At 39.2% G+C, this 16,265-nt stretch overlaps 1 protein-coding gene across 2 annotated transcripts in view; it reads left to right on the top strand.

Annotated features, from left to right (window-relative positions):
* The window catches only part of mbd5 (methyl-CpG binding domain protein 5), a 59,651-nt gene that overhangs the window by 22,903 nt on the left and 20,483 nt on the right, over nucleotides 1-16,265 (top strand). For both annotated transcript variants that reach the window (XM_055214288.2, XM_073870613.1), the window contains exons 2-5: nucleotides 4,110-4,690; nucleotides 5,296-5,398; nucleotides 5,651-5,831; nucleotides 6,180-8,273. In XM_055214288.2, coding sequence (XP_055070263.2) covers nucleotides 4,584-4,690; nucleotides 5,296-5,398; nucleotides 5,651-5,831; nucleotides 6,180-8,273 — 2,485 coding nt within the window. In that variant the 5' untranslated portion in view covers nucleotides 4,110-4,583. The remainder of the gene's footprint in view (nucleotides 1-4,109; nucleotides 4,691-5,295; nucleotides 5,399-5,650; nucleotides 5,832-6,179; nucleotides 8,274-16,265) is intronic.

Genomic DNA, 16,265 nt, shown 5'->3' with positions numbered 1-16,265 from the left:
GTTTTGCTAATAAATTTATTTTGAAAAATGATGGTTTTGAACAACATGAGAGAATTTTTTTTTCTGGGTGAAATATCCCAACTTTTTATAGTGCAATGGCTAAAAGTTTCGGTAATGTATTATTCTGGTTGTTTCACTGTATTTTTTGATCATATGTTACTTGAATGTGAATTTACACAGAAAAACAATACAGGCATGGTTATCACTAGTGCAGTGTCAAAACAACGTGTAACTTATGGACTCAACGTTTTTTTATGTTGCAGCCTGAAACTATACTTCATTAAATTAGGGATATGCATGCATGTAATTTTTTCATTTCGATTAATCCATAGGTCTAGGTAATTTTCACATTTTTATTAAAAGTACTCAATTAAAAATGAATGAGAGAAAAATGAACCCATACTAGAGTATTAATGAATTAAACGTATTTAACAGAAACCGCTAACAGGTATAGCTGCGTGATAAAGTGAAACTAAAGGGTTATTGAACACAAACTGAAGTGCTTCCTACATGACGCACTCTACATAATATTAAGCCTTAATACAACATAATTGTATTATACAATGTGCATATATCTGCAGAAAATGCAAGACTTACATAGGGCTGTCACAATGATTAAATAATCGTCTCATTGTGATTATTTGACCTCATTGCGATGATTTCAGATCACCGCAATGATTGCACACAATGATTGTTAAAAAACACAAGAGGGAGCTGTGGCACCTGTACAAACGAGACATTATCAGATGGTGCTCCTTAACTGACAACTAAGTGTAACGAGAACATTGCAATGCCATAGCCATTCAATACAGTGGAAAAAACAGCAAGTAAAGAAATGCTGCAAAACTTTGATAATTAGTATGAACTGCCAGGTAAAACATACATTTCTAAAACAGTAATTCCAAATTTAGGCAAGTGAAGGATACTATTCTTAAGGATCTGTAAGGAATTTCTTTTTTGTAGCCAGTACAGACATGTGGTCCAGTACTAAAATGACCTTAGTAAGGTTGGCTACTATCTAAGGCCTTTTTTAGTATAGTCAGTTTATTTTGATTGTATTTTTATTTTCAGAAATCTTTCAGACACTTCATTGTGGTTATTTCTTAGGAAGATTTTTCAGGTTTTGAAAAAAAATTGTGTGAAAAATTATTTCATGAACGAATAAAATAATATATGAGAATTAAATGTCAAAGCAATAAAACAGACCATTATTCATCATAGTTGTCAACGTCCTAAAACAGGCAATTAATCTTTATAATCGGCATAATTTATTAGGCAATTAACCGTCAGCCAAATTTCATAATTGGGACAGCCCTAGACTTACACAAAGTTATTTACTGGACAGAAAGTTTAACTCCCGTTGTGGATGTGCACGCTTTTAAACACGTCCAGTCAAAGCACAAGCTTGTGTCGTCCTCTCACCTCTTCTAAGTCAAGATGTAATGCTCAATATGACTCTTTGGCATCTTTTGACATTTGATGTTTAAATATAAGATGATAACCCATTGAACTTTGACGGTGCTGCACATTTTGCACACGATGTCAAACACGCACCCAGTCTTTACTACCACAGGCACTTGTAATGCTTACCAGACCTCCAAATGATTCAGATTTAGATTTCATTTGTCACATACATACAATGCAGTAAAATGTTACAGACGGCTCCATGCCAAGTAAAACACACACACACACACACGCACGCACACGCACACATACATACACATTTGCACATACATACTGACACTAAAACAGAAACAACCCAAACAAAAAAGCAACAGACAAGAAACAGTACATTTCAGGATGCCTGTGGGTTGTTGCAGACATACACATATACATACCCCCCCACACATATATACACACACACACACACACACACACGCACACGCACACATACATACACATTTGCACATACATACATGACATACTTAAAGTGCCTAAACAGTGCCATTTAGATACGAGACAGCTTCGGGAAAGAAATTCTTCCAGAGTGTCTTAGTCCTTGCCGCCAGTGTACAGTATCTGTTTCTTAAGCGAAGCAGAGAGAACAAACCATAGTCCGGGTGGCTGGGATCTTTCAATATTTTGGTGGTCTTGTCCGTTACGTCGCTTGGAATAGATGTCCCCTAGGTTAGGGAGTTACTCCTCTATGGTACGTTCGTAGGCCGCCATAACCACAAAAAATAAATATCATCGAGTACTTGAGCAATCAGGTACTCGTGCCCATTCCTGGTTTAAATTAAAATGTTTTTCTCATTAATACCCAGTAGGGGTGGGCGGAATGACCAAAAATCTATTTAACGGAATGAGTCATTTTATTTCACGGAACGGAATATTTCACGGTATACGTGTTTTTCAGTTTATATTGTTTTTTTGATGATAAAAATGTACAGAAACACACCACTCACTATTGCTTTTAACTAAATGCTCACCACAGTTTTAAAATATGAGCAATTTAAAGTTAATAATAAAGTGAAAATGCCCAAAAGATAATAACAGATAAGTCTTGATTAGACAGATTCTTGTTTTTAATCGAGTTATTAATTTTATAGACTATTGAAGCTATAGTATGGCTTCATTGTATTTTTATTTATGCATACATTACATTAAACATATGCAATATGTAAAATGAACAGGTATAAATATATGCAAAAACCTACAGACAGGATAAATACCTGTATATGAGAGAAGAAGCTCTAGATATTATAAATGTGACAGGTGCTATGATGTGATGATCATAAAGTTTGTTTTTTGATCTTGACGCCCTTTACTTTCTATTAAACTTTAACATTTGCATCTCTTTCTCGTCTTAACGATCAAATATGTTTGTATAAGCAAATGGCGCGTCAAACTACATTGCTCCAGCAGCGCACGTGTCACTGATATAAATGCGAGTTTTGTCTAAAGGAATAGTCTACCCATTTTCAATATTAAAATATGTTATTACCTTAACAAAGAATTGTTGATACATCCCTCTATCATCTGTGTGCGTGCACGTAAGCGCTGGAGTGCGCTGCGACACTTCGATAGCATTTAGCTTAGCCCCATTCATTCAATGGTACCATTTAGAGATAAAGTTAGAAGTGACCAAACACATCAACGTTTTTCCTATTTAAGACGAGTAGTTATACGAGCAAGTTTGGTGGTACAAAATAAAACGTAGCCCTTTTCTAAGCGGATTTAAAAGAGGAACTATATTGTATGGCGTAATAGCACTTATGGGAGTACTTCGACTCGGCGCATTAACACCCTCCCTCTCCCATTATGAGAGTGAGAAGGGGAGCGGACTTTTCAGGCGAGTCGAAGTACTCTCAAAAGTGCTATTACGCCATAAAATATAGTTCCTCTTTTAAATCCGCTTAGAAAAGGGCTACGTTTTATTTTGTACCACCAAACTTGCTCGTATAACTACTCGTCTTAAATAGGAAAAACGTTGATGTGTTTGGTCACTTCTAACTTTATCTCTCGTGAGTCGTGAGACTCGAACCGGCAACTCTCGGGTTACATGCCTGACTCATCGACATCAAATCTGTGTACGCATACATACTTGTCTGTTCTGTTCTTTGCCATAAACACCACATAAACTGATCACTTTTTGTAAATTGTTCATTTAACAGTTGATTAGAACACGTGATGTAATTAATATTCATGAGTAAGGGGGTGTGTTCACCAAAGCATTTAAACACAGCTGAAAACACAGACTGCGGGTTCTTTGCCAGCGTTTTTTCACACTTTGGTTGCTATGATACTTCTGCTTTGTTTATCAGTCTTTAAATAAGGGGCTGGTTGTTGGTTGTAATTTGTCCCTCCCCTCCTCTACTGTGAATAGACGGCCAAGTGAAAGGTGACATTGACAAGCTGAGCGTTTCACCTGAAGTTGAATATTTTTCAACTCTGGGCGCTCAACGCTAAGTGTGGAATAAACCTGCCAGCTGCTGGCGTTTTTAAAAAGCGCAGCACTTCGAAAACATATGCCGGCTGCGGGCATAAACGCTTTGGTGTACACGCCCCCTAATCGTTATGTATCACAGGTCACTTGTATCACATTAATAATAATGTGTCTGTTTAAAATTTATAAGACACCGACTGAATTTATGTTCTTTCTTGTATAGGAACCATGAATTTGCAAGTTTTTCATCTAAAAAGCTTGAAGTGTGAACTTATCCGTGATGAGCAGTACATCTGAAGACCGGTTGCAAGAACATGTATTGTCATCAGTAAAAGACGTGTCAGGTGATCTGGACAGCCCTCTGCAGTGCTGAGCCCGCGGGTCCCTGTGCCTGCTGGAGCAGCAACTGTTTCCATGAGTTTAGTCCTTTGAGGTCCCTTTATGCGGAGCTCAGAACTACTATATGATTTCTTCTCATGGCTTTGATTGGTCAGACACTAGCAGCGGTTTCCCTGTCTGCATTTAGTGGCAAAGTAATGAGGCCTTTTCGTGGCTGGTCTGTACTGTGAGTTTGACTCACCTGTGGTCCAGGACGTTGTGCTCTGTCTTCACTCTTCTGAACATCAGAATGAGACATTGTGTCAAGACGGAGAAGAGCGTGTGATCTCTGGCAAGAGTTAAGCACTGGTCCATAAACATGAATGGAGGAAAAGACAGAGATGGAGGAGATTGCAGAGGGCAACTCACCCAGGTGCCCATTGGCTGGCAGCGAAAGTTGGAGACTTCGGGTGTCATTTATATCAGGTACCTATGCTCACGCATTGCACTTTTTTCCTTAATCTTAAAGCATTAATCCACGTTCATTAAAATTTCCTGATAATTTACTAACTCAGAAATTAGTTTGGTTTAGGAATGCATTCCAGGATTTTTCTCCATATGGTGGACTTTAATTAAACCATAACGGTTCGAAGGTCCTAGTTGAATTTTTTTAAACTTTAATCTTGCTCTAGCCTTAGGATGCGTGTCTGCGACCTTACGGGTCACACATGGTCACACATAGTTTTCTTATAAAAATCCTTGTAACAGTAATCCTTGAATACAATCTTAATTTAAAGTGCAACATTTATTTTTGCAACAACTCACACTTTCTTTTTGTGAATTTAGACATTTTGACACAAGTTAATTTTTCTTTCCAGCATTTATTTTGTTTATTTATTGAAAAATCTCCCCATCTCAGTTGCCATAATGGCAAAACCAAAAAAAGTCATATTTTTCTCTGGACATCCGGCAGTAAACCAACATTTTTTGATTCTTCGAGTTTAACTTTATAGTTTCATTTGACAGATGTGCTGTAGTTAAATGGTGATGTTGGAATGACTGTTTTTGATGTGTATTTGTGTATTGTGCAGTCCAAGCGGATCTGTGCTGGCCTGCCTTGATCAGGTGAAGTCTTACCTGCTGACTGATGGCACCTGCAAATGTGGGCTGGAATGCCCACTTATTCTCCCCAAGGTTAGTACTGAGGTTTTGGCTAATTTAAATTTCATGTAACACACAGAAACAATGTGTTTTGTCACCATTCCAAACACTAAACCTGTAGGATTTTTTGACAACACAATTCAAAAGCACATTGATTGAAATTTGTAATCAGATTAGCAAAGTGTACCAGACTTTATGCAAGTACTTACCTTCAGCTCACTGACACTAGACAGGTGTATGCTGGATAAGGAAATTTATGTGAGATGTTTTTAAATGTTTTTTTAGGTTTTTAATTTTGATCCCGGTGCTGTGGTAAAGCTGAGGACTGCAGAGGATGTAAAGGCTGATGAGGATGTTACGAAGCTGTGCATTCACAAGAGGAAGCTTATTGCTGTGGCGACGCTACACAAGAGCATGGAGCTGCCGCCTCCTTCCCTAACGCTCACCAGTCCTGGTGGAGGCACAAGTATGCCATTTTATCTGCAAACAGAAAGTTAAAAACGGGCTGTTTTTGTAAAGTTTGCATAATCATTTATTAGGAAGTAATTACTTTTTACTACGAAAGCAGTACTTGTCTTCTAGTACCCCGACATTAAGTGATGTGAAATGTATTGTTGTTTTTCATAAGATTAACATCACTGCAAATACTTTGTTGTACATTTCCATTTAATTCATCATTGGCATTTATGCCAAAATCTCAAGAACCTGTTTCATGTCTATCACAAACCTGTCAAAGGGATTCCTTTTGTAAAATCTTGTATTAGAGCATGAATCCCAATAAATTATTATTAACAGTGATTCTTTCTTCTTGTAGGCGTGACTTCCATGAATCCTACTGCACAGCCTCGAGCAATAAGAAGTAAAGCCCACGAGGGCCAGCCAGATTGTAAGAACCCATTTAAGGTGATGATGGCAGCAGGACAGAGACACTTCTCAACAGAGTTGTGTGGCCCGCAGCAGCAGGACGTTTACCCTGGATACTCCAGGCAGAGGCTGAGCAGCAGTGAACAAGGACCGAAGTCTCCATTCCGCAGTGGACACGGAGGCATGTTGAGTCCTCCTTCGCAACCTTTTGGGGATGGTTCATTGTCCCCAAGAACAGACGCTATTGGCAGTCCGGATGGGTTTGTGCGTAACAACCCTTGTAGCTTCCAAGGGACTGGTAGTCCCAGCGCTACACACGGCAACAGCCGCATCCCTTTGTCTTCTCCTGGCGTCATGATGCATGGCTCACCTGCCGTGCAGTCGCCTTGCGTCATTGCCGGAAGGACTAATTTGCCTCTGTCGCCACCAGTCCCCAACAAGAGCCCCGTCATGAAAAAGCCCCTGTGCAACTACCCTCCCATCATGGACTCGAGCAGAACTGTATTTCACCACAAGGCTCCGTCTGCTTCTGCCACTTCGCTGCCCCCTCCCTGTGCCCTGCAAAATAAACAGGTCAGCTCTGAGAAGGACCCTCTTGGCATTCTGGATCCCATCCCCAGTAAACCCAACCCACCCTCTTTCCAGTCCAGCTCCCACTCTCAGGTACCAATGATGAATGTAAACATCCCTCCCGCCATTGTCCCTTTGCCGAGCAACCTTCCTTTACCCACGGTCAAGCCGGGGCCAGTTGGACATGGTGGTCACATGCAGAGGACTCAGCATCTAACAGCCACCTCCATCTCCCCCTCACCTGTCACTTCCCCCGTCCACATGTCTGGGCCCGCTTTGAGTCGCATGGAAGCGTCTCCACAGCGATCTCGCTCTTCGTCCACCTCCTCTGAGCAGGGAAGTTTTGCCGTTCCCCCATGCGGTAGCATGAAGGTACCGCCACGTTCACCCAGGTCCTCCATAAGCTCTCCTAGACCCGCCTTGCCTTCCAGCCCGTCCGGCAAACCAGATAGTCTTCACCAGTACAAAGACATGCCCAACCAGCTGCTGGCAGGTATGAGTAGCAACATCAGCAGCAGTCAACACAACCCCATGTTTTCCACTCTTTCCTGCAACAATACCCCGCAGAAGGAGCACCCAGGCCTTTTGTGCATGCCACTGAACCAGATCCTCAACCAACACAACGCTGCCTCTTTTCCTGCCAGCAGTCTCCTGTCGGCTGCCGCCAAAGCACAGCTAGCAAATCAAAACAAAGTAGGGGGAAGTAGCGGTGGATGCACAGTAGGTGCGGTGAGCGCCGGGAGCAGTGTGGGAACATCGGCTGGGCTCACCTGCCCTCTTAGTGGGGCTGATGGCAACAGAGCTGTTGAAGGACACAATGCTTTAAATCCCATGTTACCGCCCAACTCTGCCATGATGATGCCGAATAGCGAGATGCAGAGTGGCCGCGCAGCTCTGCGGGACAAGCTTATGGCACAGCAGAGGGACTCGCTTCGTAAGCGCAAGGCTCCCCCGAACACCGGCAACCACGAAAACAACTTTTTCAACGTGCTGAAGCCAGACATGGCTGGCATGAGGACGCCCTGCCCTCCTGCTGAGCAAATGAGAAAAACACCACGACTGCCCCCAAACACATCAATGGCTCAGTTATTACAATCTCTGAGCAACCACAGTTCCCACATGACCAGAGGCAGAAACCAAGGCCCCATAAGCTCCAATCGGACGCATTTCGGTGAGGGTGTCGTGCATTCTGGCGCAGCCTCTCAGAACATGCAGGTACAGCAGCGAATACGTGGCCAGACGGAAGCAATGCTCTGCCCTGGTGCAGAGTCTGTTCACAGCCAGTTTTCAGGCATGATGAACCAGATGCAGGCTGCAGCAATGGGAAACTGTGGGCCTGTCAACCAAACACTTCTCGGAAACCATGTGATGGGACATGTAAGCTCTCACTTTCAGCAGCATAGCCAGCCAAACATCAACTGCATACTGCCTAGCAGCAATGACTCCTGCTGCTCGCAGCCTATTAATGACACAGGTAAGAAGAACACTGAGTAATTTTTATACTTTTACAACACGTGTGTTCCCTGGGTTCAAACTCATGATCTTTTGCAATGTTCTACCTCAAAGCTATACACGTTCACAGTTCTTTTGTTGTTTTGCACTTGGTGCAATTGCTGTCTCGTTGAAACGTTAGTATGATATGAGCTTTACAGTTCAGCTCTGTTTGTGGTCTTTCAGCTTTGGTGTAAACATTTGTACTCATTAGGGCACGCTTAAAAATGCTTCTTTGCTTTGTACTTGTTCAGTCGGTCTGTGTGAATCATACCTTGGAAACCACTACCAATCATCTCCATGCTGTCTCCATGGCAACCTCCCCAGCAGCCGCTGGTAACAGTAGATCATACACGCTGTCCGGACAGGGCAAGTCATCATTCTGTGACACCACACACAGTCTTCATTATACAACAACGCAGTTATTTAGGGCATGCAGTGACTGTATTTGCAGGTGGAGTTCAATGTCATAAGCTTGAATAAATCTGCAACCTTTTAAACAATAAACACTAACAGTGAAGCGGTACACAAAATTCACTGTTTGGTACATACTTCAGTTTTTTAAGTACCAGTTCGGTTAAGTTTTGGTACAGTTAGGGGGAAGAAATGCAAAACAAAATTACTTATCATTCATTATTAATCATACTTCAACAGTTCACAACTATTAAAAACTGTTGACATATTTTCAACAGATTTTTAAATAAAGCGTATGCTTGGTTTAAATACAATAAATAAAAACAAAATAGAATAAAACATTAGGGAGAAAATGTAATTGACATGAGAACCTTGCACAGCTTGTCCCACCTCTGAGGTTTCCTGATTGGTCCGTCTTCGCGTGACATTGATGAGCTGCACTGCCTGCAGTGATTTTTTTTAACTTGACACAGTGTCTTAAAACTTGGTGCAAATCCATCTAGTGCATGTTTACATAGAAAAGCAATGGAAATGTAGCACAGTGGAATAAAATAAGTGTTCACCTTTAGCGGCTTTGCTAAACAAACTTGTGGTCCGCCACTAAATATGTCCGTGTGGGAACTTGGATTGGAAGTATGTTACACGTGTAAAACAAGCCTACAGTTAACTACTGGTAAAGACTGCTTTGGGTACAGGTGTGTGTACCTAACCGAAAGTCCTGTACTAAGGGCTGTCATGATTATAGAAATTTGGCTGATGATTAATTGTCTAAAGGCAAGAAGAGGCAAGTTTATTTGTATAGCACATTTTATACACAGAGGTCATTCAAAGTGCTTTACATAGAAATGAGAAAACAATATATAAAAGAGAAAAAATAAAATGTAAATATAGCTGCAAGCAGCGATTACCAGGGTTCAAGCGATTTGGGAACTTAAGACCTTTAAGGGCATACATGTGTATATTTGCTGCATTGTACAAAATAAATGATGAAAAATAAGCTACCAGACTAGTGCTGCACAATTAATCGCATCGCAATCGCGATGTCAGCCTGTGCGATTATATGACAGCAAAATGTTGCAATTATATTAAATAAATAAATGTGTGGACTTGTTAACACAAACTTTCTGATAACAGTTTGATGATTTTCCTTGCTGTTTACAAAAAGAAAGAAAAACGAACAAAAAAGGCAGTGCACGTGTGGCATTGCACGTGTGTGGTGTGTGTCGTCACTTATACCAGAGCGAAGATGGATGCAGAGGAAGTTGACAGTGATCTGGTAGCTAAAAAAAAACCTCTATGTCTGTTGTATGGCGGTATTTTGGATTTAGGATTACTGACACTGAGCAGTTGCTACATCACATGGCAATACGAAAACATTTCTAGTTTTACAAATACACATTTTAGCTAAACTGTGTGTGGATTTTCCTTAAAACCCATCAAGTTGACTCATGATACCATCTAGTATAATCGCAATCGCACATCGCAATATTAACATCAATAACCGCAATAGGAAAAATTACCCAAATCGTGCAGCCCTATACCAGACACACGTGTTCAAAGTTATCAGGAAAAAAGTTGCTATCATTCAGTGAAATGTCTCCCTCTCTTCTCGCGGAACATTGACAAACAGAACACTGAAGAAAATGTTTGTGGTCCTTGCAGTGGCGAAACTCGGGTCACAAAATGTTAAAATACTGTTAATGAGTCAAAAGAGCCGAACCCCATGTCTCTATGATGTTCTGATACAGAGATACAGCTCTTGCTAAATGATTGCTAGGGTATTCTCATTGGTTGCTAGGAAGTGAATTGCAATCCACCAATGATTATACTCAAAGCCATGAAAGGCATAATACATGATGACTCATGATTTTTGATGTAAGGTTGCAGTATTTTTAAGTGAAAATAACAAATAACCACTAGGTGGCGCTATGACAAACTCGTGCATGCAACCTCAGGTCATGACTGTGTTACTTGTAGCTAGTATCACGGCTATTCACTTTAGTATAGTGAAGAAACAGTTGTATGACCATTGGGCTCACTCAGTGTCAAAGATTTCGTTTAATTATGAGGCCAACTAGTGGTGCAGGCATACATTTTTTTTTGTTAGCCTCAGACTCTGCTCAGACATCAGCGTATCAAATTTGGTGAAAATATGTAATTTTGTTGCAGAATTATAAGCATTTATATATAAAAAACACAAAAAATGAATGTAATTTTTTGTTTTTTGCAATTTTCTGCCATTTCTGATGGAAATTTTAGCATAACGCAAATAGAGTTTTTTGTTCAGAAGGTAAAGTGAATTTCTTCCTATAGTTGTTTCGAGTCGATCGGAATAACCCTCGCGGAGTTCTATTTTGCTGCGCAGGGCTAACCGTTAGGCGAAAACTGGCATGTTTGGTATCGTTGGACTCGGCAACAATTCAAAACTCTAAGGAAAAAGTCCCATGAAAATACGTCAAACTCAGCCAAGGAACATTTTAGCACTGGAATGATTCCGATTGAGCGAAAAACCTAGGACTAGTTCATTTTTATTTTTTTCGACAAAATCGAAAATAGCAAAAAAATTAATGACGGTAATGAAATCGGAGATATATATTTTGTTCGTCTTGACGCAAGTAATCCAGGGATATAAGACACTTGACATTTGGACAAGAATTGTGGAAATTATGAGCATCAACGCGTTTACCATCGCTGTAGCGCCCCCCATAGGCCGATTGGGGTCATACTCTGTCAAGTTCGCGCACGAATGAGACCTATCATTTGGCCAAGTCTCTAGGCTTTACGGTTTGGTCTGCACGATCCGTTTTACGGCAGAAGAAAAATAATAAAAATAAAAATCAGTACAAATACAATAGGGTTTCAGCCCTACAGGCTTGAACCCCTAAAAAATAAGAGATACACGATAAAATCACAATAAAAACAAAGATACATGAGAATTTAAAATAACAATTAAAGAAAATATGTTAAAAAGAATAAAACGGGAGTAAAACAGGCAGGAGTTAAAAGTGCAGTCAGTTTAAAGCAGCACAGAGCTCAATAAGTAAATGCAGAGTTAAACAGATGTGTTTTTAATCTAGATTTAAAAGTGTTTACTGTTGAAGCACATCTGATCTCTTCTGGAAGCTGATTCCAGCTACAGGTGGCATAAAAGCTAAATTCTGACGCACCTTGTTTTGAGTGAACCCTTGGTATTTCTAACTGACCGGATCCTAATGATCTGAGTAATCTGTTAGGTTTAAATTCAGTTAGCCATACCTGTCATGTATTTGGGTCCTAAGCCATGAAGTGATTTATAAACGAGTAACAATTAGGGCTGTCACTTTTCGTTTGAAAATCGATTGCACAATTGATTGTAACAACCAAAAAAAGTTTCGAAAATGAAAATAGGTAATCGATTTTAACCAAATATGTACACTATTAATTGTAAAAGAATTAAACAATTAAAAATATAGATGTAACAAAACTCACAAACAAGCAGAAAAAGAAAATAAAGAATTCCAAAAGTGCAGTAGGCATTGCAAAAGCTAGACAGAAAATACCCAGCAATTTTTCGCACCTATAGTTTCAAGCTTTCAATCGCTGCATCTACTGTTTTGCAAAGAAATTGGAGGACAACGTCAATAAACCTGTGCAACACGAGAGAGCGCCGAAATTGCGACCTTACAGGAGATGATGAGTTATGACAAGGAGTCACCATTGCCAGCTGATAGCGACCCGCTTTTGTGGTGGAAGATTGGCAGTACGAAATACCCCCACCTTGCGCAGCTGGCAAGAAGTACCGGAGTTTCCCTGGGACATCAGTGCGGTCGGAGCGCGTCTTCTCAACAGATGGACATATAGTGATTAAAAAACCTGTACGCATATTTTTTTCGAGAATGTTCCACTGCTGTTGCTGTTTGTTATTCTGCACGAAACTTAATGACAATAATTCCATTGTGTTTCCAACGCTCTCTTTACATTTCTCCACTATTTGGCGTTGAAAATGGAAACGGCTTTTTAGACATGGAAAATCGATTTTACTTATAGACGGTTTCATCGGACGCAGTTGATACACGTCTGGATCCGAACTTTACTTCCGGTTTCGTTTTTTTTAATGGTCTGACTAGTTGCTAAACTGATCTCTTGAACAAATGCGTCTTCGAAAATAACAAATGTTTTGGTTTCCTAGGTAATCTGTGTGTTGTTTTTTTGCTTTTTATATAAATAAACTACGTTTAAAGTACTTTTTTGTTATTTATTATTAGCGGAGTTTACTGGAAGTTACGTACAGCGGCTTGTTTATGTTGTTACTGCTGAAACAGTCTATATATTAAAAATCGAAAATGATTTTTTCACAAAAGTGACAGCCCTAGTAACAACACTTTAAAATCTATTCTAAATGTAACAGGAAGCCAGTGTAAGGACCTGAGGACTGGAGTAATGTGCTTAGATTTTTTTGTTCTGGTCAGAATTTTGGCAGCAGTGTTTTGTATTAGCTGCAGCTGTCTAATTGTCTTTTTGGGGATCCCAGTAAGAAGTCCATTGCAGTAATCCACCCTGCTGGTGATGAAAGCATAAACAAGTTTCTCTAAGTCCTGTCTTGAGACAAAACAACTAATTCTGGCAATATTTCTGAGATGGTAGTAAGCTGATTTGCTTATCGCTTTCACGGGATTACTGAAATTAAGGTTAGACTCTAAAATAACACAAAGATTTCTGACTTTATTTTGTGTCTTTAGACCCCTAGAGTCAAGGTATGTGTTAACCTTGAGAGTTTCATCTTTATTTCCAAATACAATGACTTCAGTTTTGTCTTTGTTTAACTGGAGGAAGTTTTGACGCATCCAACAGTTAATTTCATCAATGCATTTACATAGAGAGTCAATGCAGGGTTTATACAGAAATCCTTAAGTTAAATTTACTACTTTTTACTACCTTTTTTACTACCTTCAGAATATTTTTTAAAACCATCACGACACTGAATGGCAAGTGTTAATCAGCGACCTTTCTATTATTTACACAGATTTTGACATATATAACATACAAAAAAGAATTAAAGTGAAAAAAATTCTTCTGACTGAAATATTTTTCAGGCCAAGTCATATTCCTTTACCTAACACTTTATGTAGGCGAGACCAATAGCATTTTAAGGGGAGATTTTTTTGCCATAAATTCCATATTGAAGTCTCATGTGGCATATAGCTAGCTGTAGTTTGCAGGGCATTTCAGATTAAGGCGAAACAGCTAAATAACTCACTATACTGTATAAAAAGAAAACATGAATATCACCACCTTTAATGAATCTTTTATTAATTATTTATTAATTGTAAATGTATTTATTTTAGCATTTACTAATAATTTAAATAAAAAGTTGAAACTGTTAACATTAGTGAATACACCGTGAACCACCGCCAATTACTGTAATGACATAAACAAGAATTAATTAATGATTATATACTCTATATTTTTCATTGTTTGTTTATGTTATATAATGCACTTACTAATGTGAACAAATACAACTTTTTCATATCATATTATTCAGTACACATAAACAAATAATCCAAGGTCTGTTCTGTTCACACAACAGCTTACAGTTACAGCTCTAATACAGTAACGTTATGCATGAATATAAACCCTGAACGAGTAACTCGAGTCAAACTCGTGTAGAATTCGCACAGGATGTCTGTAACCATAGTGACAGTTGTTAATTGAATGACTGTACATTTATCAACAAAATATTGTTACAATAGAGGCAGCGCTGATGTGCTAGTTTATGCGCAATGTTTCTGCTGTTTACTTTCTTCTAAGACCTAAATGGTCGTGTTTATATGAGGATATTTGCAAAGACGGGATTTTTGAGGCATATGTGTTATTTAAGGCCAATAAAGCGGCAAAAATACGTACAACACAAGCTCAATGAGAAACGAATGCGCGGCTAGCGTGCTCCTCTGACACAGAAACAGCGGACGCACTGTTGTTTGTGTTTGAATGGCTTAAAATCACTTGTTTTTAAACGGCTGTGCTTAAATATATGTTACGTTTTTGTGACCACACGCAAATGCAACTGCAAGAACCGACAGGTGGATGACATCAAAGTCCCGCGAGATAATTTTGGAAGCAGTCTCCTCTAATGATTCCTCGTCATTCGCTCTCAAGGGATTTGGATGTCATCTGCCTTTTGGTTGTTGTGGCGCCACATGAAGTTTACCCACGAGTTAAACAAACCCGTTGTACCAGCCACTGGCTATAACAGCATAGCATTAAAAAGCGTGCCGCGGATGATCAGTAACGTGAGAAATCTTTTACCCCCAAAATACAGGACCCTTTACGTTAGTCATACTGTGCAAAGACACGCAATTACCTGTTTGGTTTTCTTAGCCCACGAACTGAAAGGCTTGCCAATCTTCATCATTTCGCTAAGCCTTTTACACCTTTATCGATCTTCAAAACATCGGAGCCTTCCTGCATTATAAGTTTGACCATGCTAGCTGAAATAAACTTTTACCTCAGCTAAACGTGATAAAGTCAGAAAACCCGGAGTGGATCCGGTCCGTAGTGATTACACAACGCTTACAGCGGAGAGAGGAACGTGATTCGGCTCCACTCCAGGCTTTGATCACATCCCAGAGACGAAAGGTGCATTACGGCGTTAAGAAAGACAACACGCTCTATACAAATTGAACATTACTCGAATTAATCCAGTAACATTTATTTTAACATAGTTAAAGTTATCCGTAAAATATAGACTATTAATTATATTATCAAATGTCAGTTATACGGGTAGACGAACCGGGTATCCCTCGCTAATCATCCACCCTCCTTATCCCATTGTGCCACTTGTGCTGCTTCTTGACATGGGTTTATCGACTTAAAAAAAAAATTTTGTATGAAAATTATGTCATACACTTTTATACTAATGGTAAGGTTCAAGCAGCTGTAGTACTTCTGTTTAATGCGGTATTGCTGGCCATTGTTTAATGTTTTAAATAAAAAGCAACCTATCTACAATGAACAAAAGGAGGGAGAGAGAGTTAAATACAGAATTATGGTCTGAGAAGATCCAGCAGCTCCACAATGAATTGTCTTGGGAGGCGAATTTTTTAAATTTAGCCACGTCAGGCAAAATGTCAAAAGGGTTTAAGTGTTGCCAAATAAAAAAATTGTCATAGACTAATCGGTTATGCGGCTGGTGTTCGAATTCTGTTCCCCCTATGTTTCCCTTTAGTAGTGTTTTTTATAGCGTTTTTATCACATTATTATATACATTGAAAGTTTTAATGGCTACTGAGATGTATGTGTGCATTTATTTAATGTATCTTTATTGTTCTTTATGGTAAGTCAATTATTTTTACTGTATGAATCATATTATATGTATAATATATATTTATTATGTATACAAACTTAACTTTTTCAAACAAACAATATAATGTAATATGTTAAAAGCAGCCGACATACCCTAATATAAAACTGTCAAAAGTATCAAATATTTAATAAATTGTATTATGGAATACATGATATTATTGCTTTTTAGTATAACCAATTCAAATCTTTAATCTTTCTTAGGGCTGTCACTTTTCGTTCG

The sequence above is a fragment of the Misgurnus anguillicaudatus genome, chromosome 8 (assembly GCF_027580225.2).
Source record: "Misgurnus anguillicaudatus chromosome 8, ASM2758022v2, whole genome shotgun sequence".
In the NCBI taxonomy this organism is placed as follows: Eukaryota; Metazoa; Chordata; class Actinopteri; order Cypriniformes; family Cobitidae; genus Misgurnus; species Misgurnus anguillicaudatus.
Note: the sequence above shows the minus strand (reverse complement) of the source record. Positions and strands in the feature narration are given on the sequence as shown.